The sequence below is a fragment of the Dendropsophus ebraccatus genome, chromosome 10 (genome assembly GCF_027789765.1).
Source record: "Dendropsophus ebraccatus isolate aDenEbr1 chromosome 10, aDenEbr1.pat, whole genome shotgun sequence".
Classification (NCBI taxonomy): domain Eukaryota; kingdom Metazoa; phylum Chordata; class Amphibia; order Anura; family Hylidae; genus Dendropsophus; species Dendropsophus ebraccatus.
Window position 1 is genome coordinate 17781907 of NC_091463.1, and position 19866 is coordinate 17801772.

At 48.3% G+C, this 19866-nt stretch overlaps 1 protein-coding gene across 3 annotated transcripts in view; it reads right to left on the reverse strand.

The window, feature by feature from the left end:
• IQSEC2 (IQ motif and Sec7 domain ArfGEF 2) overlaps positions 1-19077 on the reverse strand; it is a 142312-nt gene extending 123235 nt beyond the window's left edge. For 2 of the 3 annotated variants that reach the window (XM_069943042.1, XM_069943048.1), the window contains exons 1-2: positions 18479-19077; positions 3384-3449 (exon numbers count right to left, since the gene is read on the reverse strand). In XM_069943042.1, the coding sequence (XP_069799143.1) occupies positions 3384-3449; positions 18479-18954 (542 nt within the window). In that variant the 5' untranslated portion in view covers positions 18955-19077. Of the gene's footprint in view, positions 1-3383; positions 3450-11491; positions 11653-18478 lie in introns of those variants that run through there. The other variant, XM_069943045.1, reaches the window with a different exon arrangement.
• Positions 19078-19866: the final 789 nt, after the last annotated feature.

A 19866-nucleotide genomic window follows, 5' to 3' on the forward strand; every position in this document is an offset into this window, starting at 1 on the left:
TTTGCTTAACATAACTCAGGGGGGATCTCTAAGGCAATCGGCTTGAGGCTGCAGCTTCTGCAGTAACTGAGTCAGCAGAGAAAGAAACCAAAGCAGGAAATATTTTGCTGGTGTTGAATGAATTTATTTTTGCATGGACAGGGTGGGGAAGCGTGATAAACTGCAGCCGGCATATTGTGAAGACATGGCACTGTTTACATCACATTTTGGCCTATGTATCCAATGTGGACAGTATGAAGCTCAAAAAGTTAAAGGGTGGTGTAACAAAGCAAAGAAGGTCAAATCTGGTAAAAAGAAAAAAAAGACGTAAATCCTCAGAAATCTTAAGGTTCTGTACCTGCAAGCTGCGAGCCTCCAGACCATCTGCACTGTCCATACTCTGCCGTTTTTGTTTATTTCATTTCTACTCATAGCACCTTGCAAACCCAATGCATCAGTAATTCCTTCTCCCCACAACATCTACAGTACCATACTGTCTCGATCATCCCCCAGGACAGTCTGCTCAGTACTTGCTATGATACTGCTGTTTCTTCTGTTTCTTTCATTTCTGCTTAGATAGCACCTTCAAACCTAGTGCATCAGTGACCCCTTCTCCCCTATATGCCATCTAGAGAACTGTACTGTATAAACCTTTCTCCAGTTCAGTGCTTACCATTCACTGCTCTGATGCTGCTGTTTTTCATGTATGCTCACGTGGCACCTCACAGACCCTGTGCATCAGTAACATCTTCTCTCCAATGCCATCTACAGTGCTGTACTGTCTGAACAATCCCCAACACACTGCAGCACAGTTCAATGCTTATTATTCAGTGCTTGCTGTGATGCTGCTGCTTATTTCATGTCTGTTCATAGCACCTTGCAAAGCCAGTACATCAGTAACCTCTTCTCCCCTACATGTCATCAATGGTAATTTACTGTATAAATCTTTAGCATAGCACAGTGCAAGCCTGTTCAGTGTACTTTCACCAGCATTACGTCAAAGCATAGCAGAGAGGAGTATGTGATGTGTTGTACTATACTGTACTGCGATCAGATAGAAAGGTATAAGATAGTAAGGCTTGGGTGGGCACTACTGGCAAACAGCCCAGCCTAGGTCTTGTCCCCTAAGATGGGGAAAAGGTGTCTCTCAAGTAGACCGGTAGATTTTACAATCTACACGCACTCTGGGCACCACTTCATCCTATGACTATAGGGCAGAGACTATACACCAGTCTGCTGCGGACAGACTATACACCAGTCTGCTGCGGACAGACTATACACAAGTCTGCTGCGGACAGACTATACACCAGTCTGCTGCGGACAGACTATACACCAGTCTGCTGCGGACAGACTATACACCAGTCTGCTGCGGACAGACTATACACCAGTCTGCTGCGGACAGACTATACACCAGTCTGCTGCGGACAGACTATACACCAGTCTGCAGCGGACAGACTATACACCAGTCTGCAGCGGACAGACTATACACCAGTCTGCAGCGGACAGACTATACACCAGTCTGCAGCGGACAGACTATACACCAGTCTGCAGCGGACAGACTATACACCAGTCTGCAGCGGACAGACTATACACCAGTCTGCAGCGGACAGACTATACACCAGTCTGCTGCGGACAGACTATACACCAGTCTGCAGCGGACAGACTATACACCAGTCTATAGAAGAGAGACTATATACCAGTCTATAGGAGAGATTATATTCAGTCTATAGTGGAGACACTATGGAGATTATATTCAGTCTATAGTCGAGACACTATATACCATCTCTAATCACAATGTCTGATAGACTGTAAACTAAGTATCACAGCAGGAACGAGGAGAGAAAGGTGTTTAAGGGTATGTGAAAGCTGGTAACGCTTCGGTGTGACTATGTGGGACTCCAGGCAGTACATGCCCCTATAATATGCTTTTCTGATTATATTATACACATGATAGCCGTCAGCCAGAAGATCATTCATTTCAGCTTCAAAGCTTATTAACATGTAGAGGATCCTCCCTGCTGAGTACAATGTACGAGGAGGTCACCGCCGTCCTGCCCCAGCTCTCTGCATTCATATTCCGAGACGTTGAGAGAACGTTCCTGCAGATCGGGACTGTGTGTGAATGCAGAAGCGGCAGACACCGGTGGTTTCCTACCTAGAGGGTCCCCCCCCCCCTCCTCACTTGCAGAGGGCGGTCACAGAATGGATCGAAATGTATATTGATTACCGGCCACTTTAGCATCGGATCAATCCAAATGGTCAAATATTAGATGAAAGCTTCTAGCTGTAGTGTATTCTGCAGGCCAGAACTCATTCTGTGTTAGCAAACATCTGAAACAAGACTGTCAGCAAGAAACATGGCGGTGGTGGTACTGCAGCACTGTCGCCAAATGGGGCTAAGGGTGGCCATACACATTAGAGGGGTCCTAAAGGATTAGATCAGTATGAGATTGTTAGCGACTCCTCGCACCTGCATCATCTACTGATTGAAATGCTGCTGTGATTGCCACAGTCTCTTCAATGTCCACCAGCGCTCGTACCGGCACCAGTGCATTAATGGTGGCTCACAGTACTGCAGATTTGTCCCATTCAAGTGAACAGGGCAATGCTGTTGTACTGTGGACCATCACTACTAAAAAAAAGATAGGGGGTGCAGTACTTGCCACAGCCCCTCCAAACAACTGATTGGCAGGGCCCAACCAATCTAATATAAATAGCCTATTCTGACAACAGGCCATCAATCCTATACGGCCAGAGACCCCCTTTAAAGGATTATCACACGAATCCTCTCAGCTCAGTGTAAGAGATAACTATGTGATTGCGGGATGTCTGACTGCTAGGACCTCCATAGGATCCCATAAGAACAGTGCTGGATACTGAAAGGTGACGAAGATAGTCTGGCACTGGTGGTCTGAAGATTTTTCTACATTAAACAACTAGAGACCGAATGTGGGGAGAGAAAGGGTTACTGATGCACTGGATTTTTTTCAATGTGCTATGGGGGAAACATAAAAGATATAGCAGGACAGCAAAGTTTACAGTAAGCATTGACCCCAAGATGGCAGGGAAATAATGTGGTGGAGAAAGAATTACTGATGCACTGGATTTTTAAGGTAACAGAGGAACAGCAAGAAAGAGGTTACACTAAGCACTGCTGCAGAGATGAGAGGGAAGCCATGATTTACCTTATATTCACAGTGCATATTTGAACAGTCACAGATGCAGGTACACAGTCTCCCTCTCCTGCACAAAGCACATGCTAATCCCCACCCGATCCTGCTCTGTTACTACAGATGGATTTCCCCTAACAGGCAATAGACAGCAGATTGCAGGACAGGGAGACGCCTCTTAATTTTACTTTATTGTTTTAAGCCTCCCACCATCCCATGCACCTCAGCACTCACCTATCCAGAAGAGACATAGAACACTGTTCATCCTGAGCCTCCTGGTACACGGACATAACACCACAACTAAAACAAAAAGACAGAAATGACAATGACACAGCAGTAAGGGGAGGGATGTAATAATGCAGATTGACATGTCATTCAGGGCCCATAGCCTGTCATCACCCATCACACACAGGCAGAGAGTGTAATAATAGACAATTTTAGGATCCCGTTATAAAACATATAGCATTATGAGACTGAAGGCAATGCCGTCATGTTCACCTTATACCCATGCCAGCTGGTAACTATAAAAAGATATAGCCGTACAAGGCAAAATGGGGTGAAAACTAAATATTTCCATGTATGGGAGCAAATGTGCAATGTAAAAATAAGCAACGGCAGTGAAATACCCCAGATAGCGGAGATGGGTGGGCGACATGCCCCCTAACACCGAGATTCCAGCATATGGTACCAGGCATGGTATTGGCATCACGTAATCCTGTCATTGGCAGCAGATTATGGTTGCCAAGTGGCATATAACTAAAATCGTCTTTCAATACATTAACCCCTCGCAGGCGGGCGGCTTTTGCTCTGTATTTTCGTATTTCTCGGCATCTTACTGGTTGCTAATTACATCCCCGCAGCGCTAGTTGCCATGACAGTCAAATGCGGCACCTGGATAGCTTTTCCACGGCTGGCTCTGTCAGCTCCGATTGTGAATGTCTCACTAGCAAAGTGCTTCTTTGGGAGTGAAGGAAGTCTGCGTGGGATGGCGAGTGAATTTAGTGATAGGTTACGGCTGACGGGACATCAAGTAAGAGGAAGCATGTGGGGGCGTGTAGGAATGGAGGGAGAGAGGGACAGACAGAGGGGGGTCCGAGCGTACAATGGCTGGGGAGGAGGACGCGGGGTTTGATTCACCAGGGGCGACAGCTGAAACGCGTCGCAGATGGGTCATTTTTTTTATTCTGACTGCACGAGAAGATGAAAGGCAATAGTTACAGCGGACATTTCACATCTAGAGAGCAGATCGGGGGCCTGAATCAATATTCAGAATGGATAACAGTGTCATCAATGAGTCATGAGGCACTTTAGGGCTCACGTCTCGCTGATGCATGTCTAATGCCGGTGACATTTGGCTTGCATGGGGTGGTATGTCTTCTGCCCTGTAAGAGCATACTCAGTCCCATTGTTCAAAGTTATGGTGGATCGCTGTGATCGGCTGGGTCAGACCCGGGGCTGTGAAGACGGAGATAGCTTAGGTTGGAGTAAAAAAAAAAAAAAAAAAAAATTGTACAGATTTCAGCTTAAAAAAAAAAAAGTTATTGAATTTCTATATGAATTTTATAAAATGTTACTCATGAATATATTTTATGTTTTTTTCAATCTAAGAACCTTATTTATAAATTCCCTCTCTCACAGTCTGTACAGTCCTCTATGACCTGTATACAACAACAGAAAAAGTCGCTCCCATGTCCTAGAGTGATGGTTGATAGGCCTTACCTGCACAGTTAGGCTAAGTTTACATTTAGTAAAAACAACGACCACTGTTTTACACGTTCGTGCGGCTGATATTGCCATGTCGGCCACAGGGACATCATTTTATTTTATTTGGATTGAAGGCACATTTGGGTATGCCTGCAGTCCAAATCACCAGGTTTAGATCTGAATCAACGATCAACGACATACAAACGATTTTTGAATCGTTGTCTACAATTACACAGAACAATTATCGTTTAAATACGAGAATTTAATGATTTTTCACACGATAATAGTCTCGTGTAATAGGGCCCTAACTATGATCATTTACTCCTTCTGATCCCCGCATAACAATGAACAATGTGTTATTACACTGAACGATTAGTGAACAAATGCGGAACTTGAGCGAACGAATGTGGAATTACAGCAAATGATTAGCGAACAATTAACGATAACTTTAGGTTCCGATCTAGATCAACGACATACGGACGATTTTGCGATAGTTGCCTGCAATTACACAGAGCGACTGTCGTTTAAATTCGAACGATTTAACCATTTTTCGCACGATAATCGTCCCGTGTAATAGGGCCCTTACACTGTAATAAATCAGAAGCTGTGTGAATAAGAAGGTCGGAGCAGGTTTACAGCCTTTGAAAGTAAAACAGATATACAGGCACATCTGACATGAATGTAGCATCCTGTATCAGGGGGGACTGTAACTAGGGGGTATCTACAGGTGCTGCTTACCACCGTCCGTTACTGTGTGAAGCAAGACAGTTGCTACCTCGAACACCATTAAAATAGTATCAGAAATGCCTGGGAAAAAAAACAAAACGTTCTGATATATAGAGAGGGGGGGGAAACAACATTTAAATTGTGAATTGCTCATAGTGTAAAAAAAAAAAAAAAAAAAAAAAAAAAAAAAATTTAAATTTTTGGTCATATCGCCCAGCCCAATCGCCAGACTACATTTTCCTATAGTCATGTGGTTGCTGTAAAGCAAATCACTGAACTGCTGTTAACAGAGCAACAGCCTAAAATCAGGCACAAAATAACTGAAAAAAAATTCTATAAACAAAAATGAGGGGAAAAAAATGAAACATTACCTACTTTAAAGGATGGAACTTTTTTTTATGTGACTAGTCTTCTATATTTTATGGTTTAATGTTCAGGTTTATTCACTAAAGAACGGAAAGTCAATTCCATGTTCAAGATCTCTAGTTGCTGTCAGTGAATTTTTAAACATTCTTTGTTAATATTTTAATCACTATTCCCCAACCCATTGGTGTACAGCTTTTGGAAAAAACTCCTCCCAACATGCCCTGAAAGCCGCAGGCTGTCAGGGCATGCTGGTAGTTGTTGTTTTGCAATGGCTGGAGAGCCAAAGGTTAGTGAATAGAGACAGAGGGTGAAAAGCTATCCAGTTGTACTTGGCTATGTTTCACGGTCCTATAGTAAGCGAATAGCGTAGCTATTGGGCATGTGCACTGCCTGTACATTCACACAGGGGGCACAGGAAACCCCTTGTTCTGGGGGTCCCAGAAGCCAGATTCCCAGTGATAATAACCCCTTTTAAAAAGTTTCAAAAACAGCACCCCTCTTGTCCTAGAACTGAACTGCAATATAATTTACCAACAGAGGACTAGGGTGGCGCTGTTTCTGGAAGAAAGCTGCTATGTTTTTTAAGCATTAAGCTTGCCTCTAGCACAAACCCACGTGTCGCCAGCCACAATATAGCGGAAGCTGTAGTCGGAGACTGTGCGTTTATCCGTAATGACATATCAGCACGCTCTCAGTAAAAGCAGCGGACGGGCACAGCCAGTGACGTCGTTGTCTGGCGTCAGCCTGCCCACTCCATTTTTTATGTTTCCATTTTACAGTTTTCCGATCCAATTTCCAGACAATGCTCCCGTTTCCGGGGTCCTTTCAGGCAACTCTGCTAAAAGGATCAGCTTTCTATGATATCATTGAACACAGAAAAAAAAAAAAGTTTTGGATAGACTCCCCATCGGCACATTGCTGGGCGGCCGTAGTTTGGCGGTGGATTCTATAACGTGGTAAAAGCTTTAATCAGATCCGTGTACGAGCCGGAATAAACAGTCACGGCCACCCTGTAATAAAACTGCACTTCACGTGGCCGCAGACTTCAGGAAAAACATCTTTAAAAGGCAATTAAAGGCCGTACAATGTAATTTCACAGCTCTCAAAATCGCCAGCGTATGAGTGTAGCCTTAACCATTTACTGGCGGTATAGTAAAGACTGTTCTGGAGCATTCTCGTTCTGGTTGTAACATACAGCTCATGTATTACTAAGGCAGGGTTCACACAGCATTACAGCATGCCAACATATAGCAGCGGGTCCATTCACTTTAACGGCCCAAACACTGGGCCCATTCCCGTGCCTATATATTTATTTCCATACTACAAAGCCCATCAAAATATCACAACCAGTAGGGACTTTAGATGGACGTGGTAGACCAAACCTTAGCTATTCTGGTTATTGGGGAAACTACTTTTGTTGGAGGAATCGTAGCATTTAATGGGGTATTCCACTCAAACATAACTTTTCCTATGTTGCTGGCCATGGTGAAACTAACAATTCCTTTCATACTTTGAATAATAAGGTCTTTTTCTGCAAGTTCTGAGCTGCTGCTTTCTACTGAAGACACAAAAAACTGTGTGTGAGCTTTCTTCTCTGTCTCCCCCTCCTCCCCCCTTCCTGCCCAGATGGCTGACGTAAACCCCTGGCAGGCTGTATCTGTAATTTTGCAGCTTCTTTGTAAAGCTGGGAGGGTTAATCCAAGGTCAAGTTGCTGATAAACTCACTGTGATTAATCCTTCTGGCATCACAAAGCTGCAGATAGGGACTTGTTTACATCAGCGTCTCAGAAGAGAGGGGGAGGAGGAAAGAAAAGCTCACAGACAGTTTTTTTGTGTCTTCAGCAGAAAGCAGCAGCTGAGAACTGGGGGATGGAGACTGAATAGATAAAAAGTATGGAATAAAATGTTAGTCTCACCATGGGCAGCACATAAAAGTTATGCTTAAGTGGAATAGCCCTTTAAGCTAACAATATGATACTGGACACCGCACGATGGGCAAGGGGACATGACTGGATGGCAAGTAGCCATAAGTAGCCAGCAGCCAAAAGTCTGGTTTTGGACAGGTAAGGTCCTGCTGGCAACGTATCGGGATAAAGAGCTGGCTTTAGCTGTATCAGACTGAAGAGGACTGGATGGCAATGCAATCTGATAGACCCTCTCCAGTAGGCCCAGGCTCCCCTATTATGTATCCTATACACTGCTTACAGCAAAACCCCCAACGAACCCTAAGGTCAGTATAATTGAGGGAGTAATTGCCACTAGAGAAGTCTTTCTACCACTGATAATGAAAGCGCATCAATAATCAATATGTGCAAGGGGGGTTAGACTACTGGGACCCCCACAATGCTCAGGATCTAGCAGGGATATGCTGCAAACAGCAAGAACCTGGAATTGGTACAATGTCTGTAAAAGTTGAAGACCCTGTGGCCGCTTTTCTTCTACAACTCACAAGGGCCTCCCCGTAGGTGTATCACATCCCGACTGCGTATCTAATCTATTAAAAAAAACTAATGTCAGATTTCTTCTTTCAATACAGATTTTTTTTTTTCCTTGCAATCTCCACAGGAGACGAATAGATGGATGTTCGCAGCATTGTACGTCCCCCAGACTGGCACAGTAACAGTATGTTCTCCCAGGATGCTATGACACAGCTAGATATCAATGTACACCGGAGTCTGGAGAGGATACATCACATAGAATTAGCCATGTCTGAGCCAATGGGAGGCAGGAACGGGAGAGTCATGATGGAAAGACTGACAGGCAGCTGTCAGGAGCGGCTGCGAGGGGACGCGGCACACACGTTATGTAACACGCAAAGGGAAAGTCTCGGGAAAAGACACATCACACATTTATCTGACGCCTGTCAGATCGGGAACAGTCACGCGTTCATCCAGTGATCGGAGCCACCAGTATATGTGAAATAAAGCAAGACTGTTTAACCATTGTCTCACTGCTCTAACTGTAAAGAAGCTTTCCTATGGACATGGTGGATAAACCTAGTATACACAATTGGTCCTGTTCCATTTGGACACCAGATATTGTGCTCTCCCCCCCCCCCCCCCCCTCTTACGGACCCTTCCTATCCCTGTAGTCAATATGTAGCTTAAAGAAATACTTTAACCGGCTAAGCAGACAGGTCCAGATGGAGAACAGGAAATGCAGATAGTGGGGACCATGTGTCTCGGAAGTAGCGGCCAGAGTGTTTACTTGGGGACCTGAAGAGGTCACAGGAGGTCCCCTGGGGGAGCGTGTTAGGCAAGTATGGTTATTTGGCAATACTTAAAAAAAAAATATGAATGTGTGAAGTACCCCTTTAAGACTTATCCACAACATAAGGGATACGTGTATGATCATAGGTGGGTCTGACTACACTGACCCTCTACGATACCCTTAGACAATGAATAGAAGGTGGCACATGTGTATGACCATTACTCTGTTCCAATGGGAGACTTAGGTCCCCATTTTCCAGATTACGTACGGTCCCAGCAGTTGGACCAACTTGCGATCATGCACTTCTAAGTCTTTAAACCCTTTAAAACCAGGGATGAGGAACCTTCGTCCCTCTGTTCCACTGTGTGAACAGAGCCTTATACGGAGGCAACTAAAACTAGAAACCAATATAAGGATAAACTTATGAGACCCGGTTTAAAATTTTCCATGATTCTCAAAGCTACAAATCACAGATTTTCTTCTATGCCCACAAGTACTTTTTTTTTTTTTAACACATCCTGTCATTTTATTTGCCTTGGCAGCAGCTTCCTGGCACAGATTGCTAAAGTTAATTTTGCCCTTCATGTGTCCGTCTTGCCCAGTGAATTTATACAAAATCACAGAACTGGTACTGGGATGGGGGAAGTAGCAAAATGCAAAGTGTAGACTTCAAAAAGCAACTGGTGTCATGCGAGCAAAGGCTGCAATAATGCGAGATCACTGCGAATCAGCCAGAGCAGCGCTCATGTCGCTGCGCCACAATTACTTATTAATGGCATTTTTTCCCACTTAGTAAAGGAGCCGTCTGACAGATTCTTTGCAGGGTATTTAGGCCACAGGGCAAAAAAATATAAAAAATATGTTCAGTGAAGCCGGAGAGAAACACATAACGTGGCGAGATGAGTGACAATTACTCATTGCACGGGGCACACGTTCACGCTCATCGGCTGCAAAGATTTTATGTGACAGAGCTGGCACACGCCAGAGCGCTGCGGTGTGGCGTCACGTTTCGCTGTATGCAGGGGTGAGTAATACATTCCTCAGCTCACTGCCTTCAGTCTGAGGCCTGAAACGCGTCACCGCGAATGAGGCAGAAACGGCTGATGCCTTTTAGAGGATACAAGTCACGACAGGGTAAATAACAAGTCTCGGCCCAGGATCAAGAACCTTACAGTCTAACATAGTGGCCACAGCAATTATTTTTCTTTTTTTCCTATAGTCTTTTTTAAAATACATTTATTTTAAAGGGGTTCTAGCGTATAACTAACTGGCAAGTTGTGAAGGGGGGTCTAATCTATGGAATTCCCTGCAATTTTGAGAAAACAGGCCCGACATGGAATGACGCATGATCACAGTTCGAAACATTCTCTATGGGAGATGGCTGATTAACTTTGCTAACTTTGGCAACTCCCATAAAGAATGAATGGAGCAGTGGTGAACGTGTGCGACTCTAAAAACAGGGGGTCCTATCAGTCAGACCCCACCACTGAGGATAGGGCATAACCTCCCAAGGGGGCTTTAAGATGCGGACTGCTTTTAAGTACACTGTAATTCCTATACAATAGGAGTTCTATAATGGCAGCCAAAGAGGCACACCCCACAACTGCATTAGATAAGACTGGCAACCGACATTTATCCACTTAGATGCCACAGCAGCTACTGACCGCAGCATCTAGGGGGTTAAAATGCCAAGATCAAACTTGAACCATTTCAAGTGACTTTTCAGGAGGCGCTGTCCTGTGTATGTATATGAGGAGCAGGAATACACCTGGCCATTCCATTGCTAGTTTATGCCATTTTTCCCTTTGGTTACCACCCTGTAAACTATCTCCCTGTGTCTGCTTTTCCTTTGCAGTTCAGTTGCAGTGTGGATGCAGACCAGCCTCTGTGTTGCTTCCTATACACTATACACACACTACAACTAAGATCCTGTAATCCTACCTCACTGTAGCAAAGCTTCAGAAGTTCCCAGACCAGAACTGTAATATATGAATCCAGCGTTTTCTCTGGCCAAAAAATCTGCATATTGCACAGGCTGTTTGTCTCCTCTTCCTGCTCACTCATGCCCCTCCATAGACTATAATGGGCAGTGAAAAGCTCTTTTGCCTAATAAAACCTATTACAGACTTTCTTACAGTGACTTGTACTATTGATTTCTGCACAGTTGTTTGAAATGACAGTCACACTTTACCTCGGCAGCTGCCAGGAAGTGTCGGCCATATTAGACAACCATCAATTGCGGCATATAGACATACACTGTGGATTCTCACAGACATAAAAGGTTTTAGGGCAGAGAAAAAAAAACCCTCTCTGTCTGAACATATCCTCCAGCTAACCTTTTCCCCAGGTCCTTCTTTCATTCTGGTACTTTATTCCCGGCGTCTTGCTGTGGCTTTCCTGCTATTTGTTGTCAATAAAAAACATATAGCATCCAGGTGTTCTATATTTTTATCCTTTAAGGTCGTAGGTTGCAGCATTCGGCACCCGGCTCATCCATCATGGATCTGGGGCGGCTGGCCCCCATTGACAACAAGGAGGATGCGGCTGTACTATCAGCAGTTGCCCATAGCAACCAATCAGGTTCTAGCTAACACTTTTCAAAGGCCCTTTTGATAGTGAAAGAAGCCATCCAATGGCTCCTCATCTCACTGTCCATCCCCCAGCATGGCTCCGAGTCTCACTGTTCATCCCCCAGCATGGATCCCAGTCTCACTGTGCATCCCCCAGCATGGCTCCGAGTCTCACTGTGCATCCCCCAGCATGGCTCCCAGTCTCACTGTGCATCCCCCAGCATGGCTCCCAGTCTCACTGTCAATCCCCCAGCATGGCTCCCAGTCTCTCTGTCAATCCCCCAGCATGGCTCCCAGTCTCACTGTCAATCCCCCAGCATGGCTCCCAGTCTCACTGTCCATCCCCCAGCATGGCTCCCAGTCTCACTGTCAATCCCCCAGCATGGCTCCCAGTCTCGCTGTCAATCCCCCAGCATGGCTCCCAGTCTCGCTGTCAATCCCCCAGCATGGCTCCCAGTCTCGCTGCCCACCCCCCAGCGTGGATCCCAGTCTCACTGTTCGTCCCCCAGTATGGCTCTCCCAGTCTCACTGTCAATCCCCCAGTATGACTCCCAGTCTCACTGTCAATCCCCCAGTATGACTCCCAGTCTCACTGTCAATCCCCCAGTATGACTCCCAGTCTCACTGTCAATCCCCCAGTATGACTCCCAGTCTCACTGTCAATCCCCCAGCATGGCTCCCAGTCTCGCTGCCCACCCCCCAGCGTGGATCCCAGTCTCACTGTTCGTCCCCCAGTATGACTCCCAGTCTCACTGTCAATCCCCCAGTATGACTCCCAGTCTCACTGTCAATCCCCCAGTATGACTCCCAGTCTCACTGTCAATCCCCCAGTATGACTCCCAGTCTCACTGTCAATCCCCCAGTATGACTCCCAGTCTCACTGTCAATCCCCCAGTATGACTCCCAGTCTCACTGTCAATCCCCCAGTATGACTCCCTGTCTCACTGTCAATCCCCCAGTATGATTCCCAGTCTCACTGTCCATCCCCCAGTATGATTCCCAGTCTCACTGTCCATCCCCCGGTATGGCTCCCACTCTCTCTGTGCATGCCCCGCATGGCTCCCACTCTCACTCCCGATCCCCCCGCGTGGCTCCCACTTTCACTCCCGATCCCCCCGCGTGGCTCCCACTTTCACTCTCGATCCCCCCGTGTGGCTCCCACTTTCACTCTCGATCCCCCAGTGTGGCTCCCACTCTTACTGTCCATCCCCAAACATGGCTCCCACTCTTACTGTCCATCCCCAAACATGGCTCCCACTCTTACTGTCCATCCCCAAACATGGCTCCCACTCTTACTGTCCATCCCCAGTATGACTCCCAGTCTCACTGTCCTTCCCCAGTATGGCTCCCACTCTCACTGTCCATCCCCAGTATGGCTCCCACTCTCACTGTCCATCCCCCAGTATGATTCCCACTCTCACTGTCTATCCCCCAGTATGACTCCCAGTCTCACTGTCTATCCCCCAGTATGACTCCCAGTCTCACTGTCTATCCCCCAGTATGACTCCCAGTCTCACTGTCTATCCCCCAGTATGACTCCCAGTCTCACTGTCTATCCCCCAGTATGACTCCCAGTCTCACTGTCTATCCCCCAGTATGACTCCCAGTCTCACTGTCTATCCCCCAGTATGACTCCCAGTCTCACTGTCTATCCCCCAGTATGACTCCCAGTCTCACTTGTCTATCCCCCAGTATGACTCCCAGTCTCACTGTCTATCCCCCAGTATGACTCCCAGTCTCACTGTCTATCCCCCAGTATGACTCCCAGTCTCACTGTCTATCCCCCAGTATGACTCCCAGTCTCACTGTCTATCCCCCAGTATGACTCCCAGTCTCACTGTCTATCCACCAGTATGACTCCCAGTCTCACTGTCTATCCCCCAGTATGACTCCCAGTCTCACTGTCTATCCCCCAGTATGACTCCCAGTCTCACTTCCATCCCCCAGTATGATTCCCACTCTCACTGTCCATCCCCAGTATGGCTCCCACTCTCACTGTCTATCCCCCAGTAGGACTCCCAGTCTCACTGTCCATCCCCAGTATGACTCCCACTCTCACTGTTCATCCCCCAGTGTGGCTTCCCCCTCTACCCCAATGTTGGTGGCAGCATCTCTCCCTCCTTGCCGCTCACAGGCCACCTCTTCCTCGCTTCAGTCTAAAGGACTCAATGCAGTGCGATCTGCATCCACACAATCCAGAGGGCATTTTAGTACAACAACAAGTGCTCTGGGTTGGGTAATGGGTGGTCTGCCTATAGTGGGGCCTAGATGCGGGGAGTAACATTAGTGCATGTGAAAAGAAAACTAGGAGAGATGGCAAACTTTCTAACAGCTGTATGATGACATCCATGAAAAAAAACAGGCCTCTAATTTTCTGAGCTTCCTTTAAGCCATCTATAATAAAGTGTTGGATCTCTATAAAGCAATGTTCACCAACCAGTGACTCTCCAGCTGTTGCACAACTACAACTCCCATCATACCGCAGCAGTCTGCAGTTGCCAGTGCACGATAGGAATTGTAGTTTTGCAACAGCTGGAGAGCCGCCTAATGGTAAATTCCCATCTATACCATTCCTACAATACTTACTGTCTTTTATAACGGTAAATAGATCTGGTTCCTATGGGGGATGATGAATATTACACCGCCACTACATACGCCCAATGTAGACAAGAACTGGGTCACTTTGTCTTGTACCTCAGTTACAGTACAAAACACTTGTTTCATCTTAGTGCATTACATCAAATCACCATTACAAGACACACATTCCCCGCCCCCAGGGCCCGCGTGGCGAACATGGGGCCCTGGGGACGGGGAATGTGTGTCTTGCTCTGCGTTACGGATGGAACCACACATAATGTGTTTGGGTAACATAAAAATGTAAAAAAAAAAATATTGTATAATATGCCTATCTCCACAGCGGCCCAACCACAACTATCTATACTATGTCCCCACCTCAACGCCACGTATACCCCCCCCCCCCCCATCCTCCCACCAGCCCCAATTGTATGAGACTGTGCCAAGCTCCTCTAGACGTCTGCAGCTGGACACCACATGTGCTATAAAAGGCTAAAAGCAAACACGATATCTGCCCAAAAATACTAAGTATACCCAGAAACCTCCCCATAGTCTGCACTTACACACAGCAAGATTAATAGTAGTGTTCATCCTGAGCTTGCTGGTTCATGCATATTATACCCACCTCCCCATGGCATCATACTATGAAACTGGCCTAAGGGTCGGTGACAACCCTTAAAGGGCGCTGTGTAGTTGCTGCCGCAGTCATTGCAGGAGGAAAGATGAGGACAACCCCAGTATTGATATCTCAGGGATGTTCTTTATAGGTTACCAGAAACCAATGCAAAATCTGTAAGAGCGCCCCCCATATCCTGTGTCTTATATTACAAATGTGACCGCTACTTCTGTGCCCACAAATGCCAACTACCATCCTAATACGTGATCATACCACATGTAGACAACACAGGCATTTACTGGCTCAGGCCCCTACCCATCATGTGGATTACACCCCCATCGCAACAGCTGTACAGCGCCCCCACCCGACTGAGTCAGAGTCAGATTTGTTTATCACTTGTCAGCACAAGAAACTCATAAGATGCATCAGCTTGGCAGCCACGCTGGTATCTTAACTAGGTCTATTAGTCTGTACGCTACCTAGTCACTGTTCATAGTCAATGTGAGCCAAACACTGCCCTCAGGGTGCCCGCCTGTCCACACCGCAACATCAGGCCGCATTTATATCCCATGGGATATGAGACGATCCACGTCTGACAGTGATCAGTATCCAGATGGATGGAGGCTACCACACACTAGTCACATGACCACCAGGAGCTGGAACAGAACTATGTACATCGTTCAGCCATAACATTAAAACCAGTAGGAAAAATCCTATGTGTATGATAGAAAGGAGTCAGATCACACAGGCCATCGCAGCTCGCTAGGTCAAGGCTGTGTAGCCAGACACCAGAGGGCCCATGCCAACCCATTTATCACTGAAAGTGTGTACAATGGGTACATGACCATGACAACTGGACCAGGGAGCAATGGAGGATGACCCCTAGTCTGATGGTTCACATTACATCAAGTGGATGGCCAGGTGCGTGTACATTACATACCTGGGGACGAGAAAGCACCAGAATGCACTATGGTAGGACAAGATGGCGGGGGCAACAATGTTCTGCTGGAGACCATGTGTTCTGGCATCATGTGGATGTTACTGTGACACCAACCACCTACCTAACCATTGTGAACACCAAGTGCCCCCTCCCCCGCTCCTTCATAGCAACAGGACCCCCTAATGTCAGCAAATAATGCCCTGGGGGCCGCACTGCAGACATTGTTCAGGACAAAGATCGAGGAGGTTACTCGGCCTCCAGATTCCCCAGATCTCAATCCAATCGATCATCTGTGACATGTGCTGGAGAAACAAATCCCATCCATGGAGGCCGCACCTCACAGGATCTGCCACTGATACCACAGGGATATGGTGGCCAGGCCTCAATGGGTCAGGACTAGCAGGAGTTATATAATGGCAGGCAGCTGGTGTAATGTTATGGCTGATCAGTGTATACGGAAGACATCTAAAACGTCAACTATCTGCCCCGTTTGGTGGTGAAGGATATACAGTGCAGGCAACATGATGACCAGGACCCAAAGCCCAAAGGGCTCCACCATCTGGGCACCAAATCTAGAGCCTTTTCCTACACCCAGTCCCCATAAACTGCAATATAAGTTACCCCCTTCCCACAGGACAGGTGAGAAGTAGCTGAATGGTGAAGGTCAGACTGCCGGGACCCCCATTCATTACTGTAAATGAGGTCACGTCTGGCAGATTACAGAGTGTAAGCACACGTGCCCAGCTTCTGCTCCATTCACTTTCTACAGCATATATGGCTAAAGGATGTACCATAACATAACCCAGAACTCCGCATCCCAACCTACATGGAACCATAACCTAGCAAAGTGATGGAGACTAGTCAGCCCTCCATCAGCTGCAGAACTACAATGCCCATGGTGCCAGGACAAACAAAGATATGGCTTTGGCTCCCCAAGTGTAATGGGAATTGTAGTTTTGCAACAGCTGGAGGGACGAAGATTCACCCTCACAATTACCTAGGGCCTTGGGCATCTACCACATCCCTTACCACCATCAACCTGTCAATATACCCCATTACCCGTCACCACCATCAACCTGTCAATATACCCCTTTACCCGTCATACTCTTTTACCCATCACCACCACCAGCCTGTCATAGACCCCTTCACCCATCACCACAATCAACCTGTCACATACTCCTTTATCCATCACCACCAGCCTGTCCTATACCCCTTTACCCACCACCAGCCTGTCCTATACCCCTTTACCCACCACCAGCCTGTCCTATACCCCTTTACCCACCACCAGCCTGTCCTATACCCCTTTACCCACCACCAGCCTGTCCTATACCCCTTTACCCACCACCAGCCTGTCCTATACCCCTTTACCCACCACCAGCCTGTCCTATACCCCTTTACCCACCACCAGCCTGTCCTATACCCCTTTACCCATCACCAGCCTGTCCTATACCCCTTTACCCATCACCAGCCTGTCATATACCCCTTTACCCATCACCAGCCTGTCCTATACCCCTTTACCCACCACCAGCCTGTCATATACCCCTTTACCCACCACCAGCCTGTCCTATACCCCTTTACCCACCACCAGCCTGTCCTATACCCCTTTACCCATCACCAGCCTGTCCTATACCCCTTTACCCATCACCAGCCTGTCCTATACCCCTTCACCCACCACCAGCCTGTCCTATACCCCTTTACCCATCACCACCAGCCTGTCCTATACCCCTTTACCCGTCATACTCTTTTACCCATCACCACCACCAGCCTGTCATATACCCCTTTACCCATCACCACCACCAGCCTGTCCTATACCCCTTTACCCATCACCACCAGCCTGTCCTATACCCCTTTACCCACCACCAGCCTGTCCTATACCCCTTTACCCACCACCAGCCTGTCCTATACCCCTTCACCCACCACCAGCCTGTCCTATACCCCTTTACCCATCACCACCAGCCTGTCCTATACCCCTTTACCCATCACCACCAGCCTGTCCTATACCCCTTTACCCATCACCACCAGCCTGTCCTATACCCCTTTACCCATCACCACCAGCCTGTCCTATACCCCTTTACCCACCACCAGCCTGTCCTATACCCCTTTACCCACCACCAGCCTGTCCTATACCCCTTTACCCACCACCAGCCTGTCCTATACCCCTTTACCCATCATCACGGTTGGTCATACACCACTACATCCCCATCAGGCGGCCATATACCACCCTCCCCACCATCACTGTCCATCCTTGTTCCATTTTCCGCTCCTCCATATCCCACTTTCCTTCCTCCATCACCCCCGACCCTTCCCGGAAGGATACAACAAGCTCCAATCACTTAACCCACTCATTGCCATAGCCCAGCCACCTCTGCTGCAGATACACACAGACTGACTTCCATCCAGTGTGAATAAGCCCTTATGGGGCAGCCCCGGTGATGGGCAGCCCTTATGGGGCAGCCCTGGGTGGCAGAGCCTGGCATCAGCAGGAGAGCCCAGTGCTGGCAGATGCCCCCTTCTCCTTCTTCAATGCATTGGGTCATCTGGTGGTCGAAGAACTACAACTCCCATCATGCCAGGGAATGCTGGGAGTTGTCGTTCTGTCCCAGCTCTGGTAGATGGTACTCACTTCCTCTGCAGGGTGGTGGCCGGGCTGTTGGTGGTGCTGTGCCCGGCTCCGGGGCTGGAGCTGCGGGAGGTGGCCCGGTTGGCTCGCGGGGTGTCCCGGGCACGGTGGTGGTGCGGCGGGGTGTTGTAGGCTGCCTGGTAGCCGGGCTGGTTCTCCCCGCCGCGGTGGTGGTGCTGCGGGTGGTGGTGGTGATGCTGCTGCGGGTGATGGTGATGCCCGTAGCCCCCGCACCCTCCTCCCCCGACAGCTTCTCTGTAGTCAGAGCGGTGCTGCTCCACCCGGCTCTCCCGCAGCTCCCGGTTCTCCTGGCTGACCCGGTCCAGCTGCACCTCCAGCTCCTCGATGCGGCGCCGCTGGGTCTCCAGTAGTTTCTGCTGGCTCTCGATGATGTTATTGAGCTCCAGCAGATACTCTACGGCCCGGTTCGGGGACTCCTGCCCCCCGGGATTGGGGCCCGAGCCGGCGCCCCCTTCCATAGCCGCCGGCTGGAGATGGCGGAGCTCGGCTGCTGCGGGGCTGCTGGGCTCAGGTTGGGCGGCCGGGCATGTTTGGCCGGGGGCGGAGCGCACGATGCTACCGCGGCGACTGCTGCAGAGTCACTGCGCATTGACAGCCGGGAGGGGCGAGAGGCGAAGCGCGTCACTCTGACCGGGGAGCCAATCAGAGTCCGGAGGCGGGATCTGGACAACCAATCAGGGGGAGTGTAGGCGAAACTAGCGAGTGCCGCCCACCTCCGACCTGTCAAAAGTGACACCTGTGGGGGCTGCGGGAGCTGGTGAACTACACTTCCCATGATGCTCCAGGAGGAAGTGCCCCAAAATCAAAATAAATAGCAGGACCGGGGCGACCTGTTTTGGAAACACGTGGCTGCTGCTGCTCTGTAGTTGCTGTTTACATTGGCTGCCAGTGAGCAAATATTATTATCATGGGAAACTTCATCTACACAGCACACTCCACACTGACACCGGTCCTGCAATAAGGATTCCTGACAGACGGTGGTTGTGTTATCAAGTGGGGAGAGAAGAGACGTGACTGTAGATGTACGGGGTTATAGTATGTATCTTGTACTGGGTCTATGTGGTGATATGCCGGGTGTCTGCAGCAGGGATCAGCTACAGAGGAGGCAGGGATCAGCAGGGATCAGCTACAGAGGAGGCAGTGATCAGCTACAGAGGAGGCAGGGATCAGCTACAGAGGAGGCAGGGATCAGCTACAGAGGAGGCAGGGATCAGCAGGGATCAGCTACAGAGGAGGCAGGGATCAGCTACAGAGGAGGCAGGGATCAGCAGGGATCAGCTACAGAGGAGGCAGTGATCAGCTACAGAGGAGGCAGGGATCAGCTAGAGAGGAGGCAGGGATCAGCAGTGACCAGCTACAGAGGAGGCAGG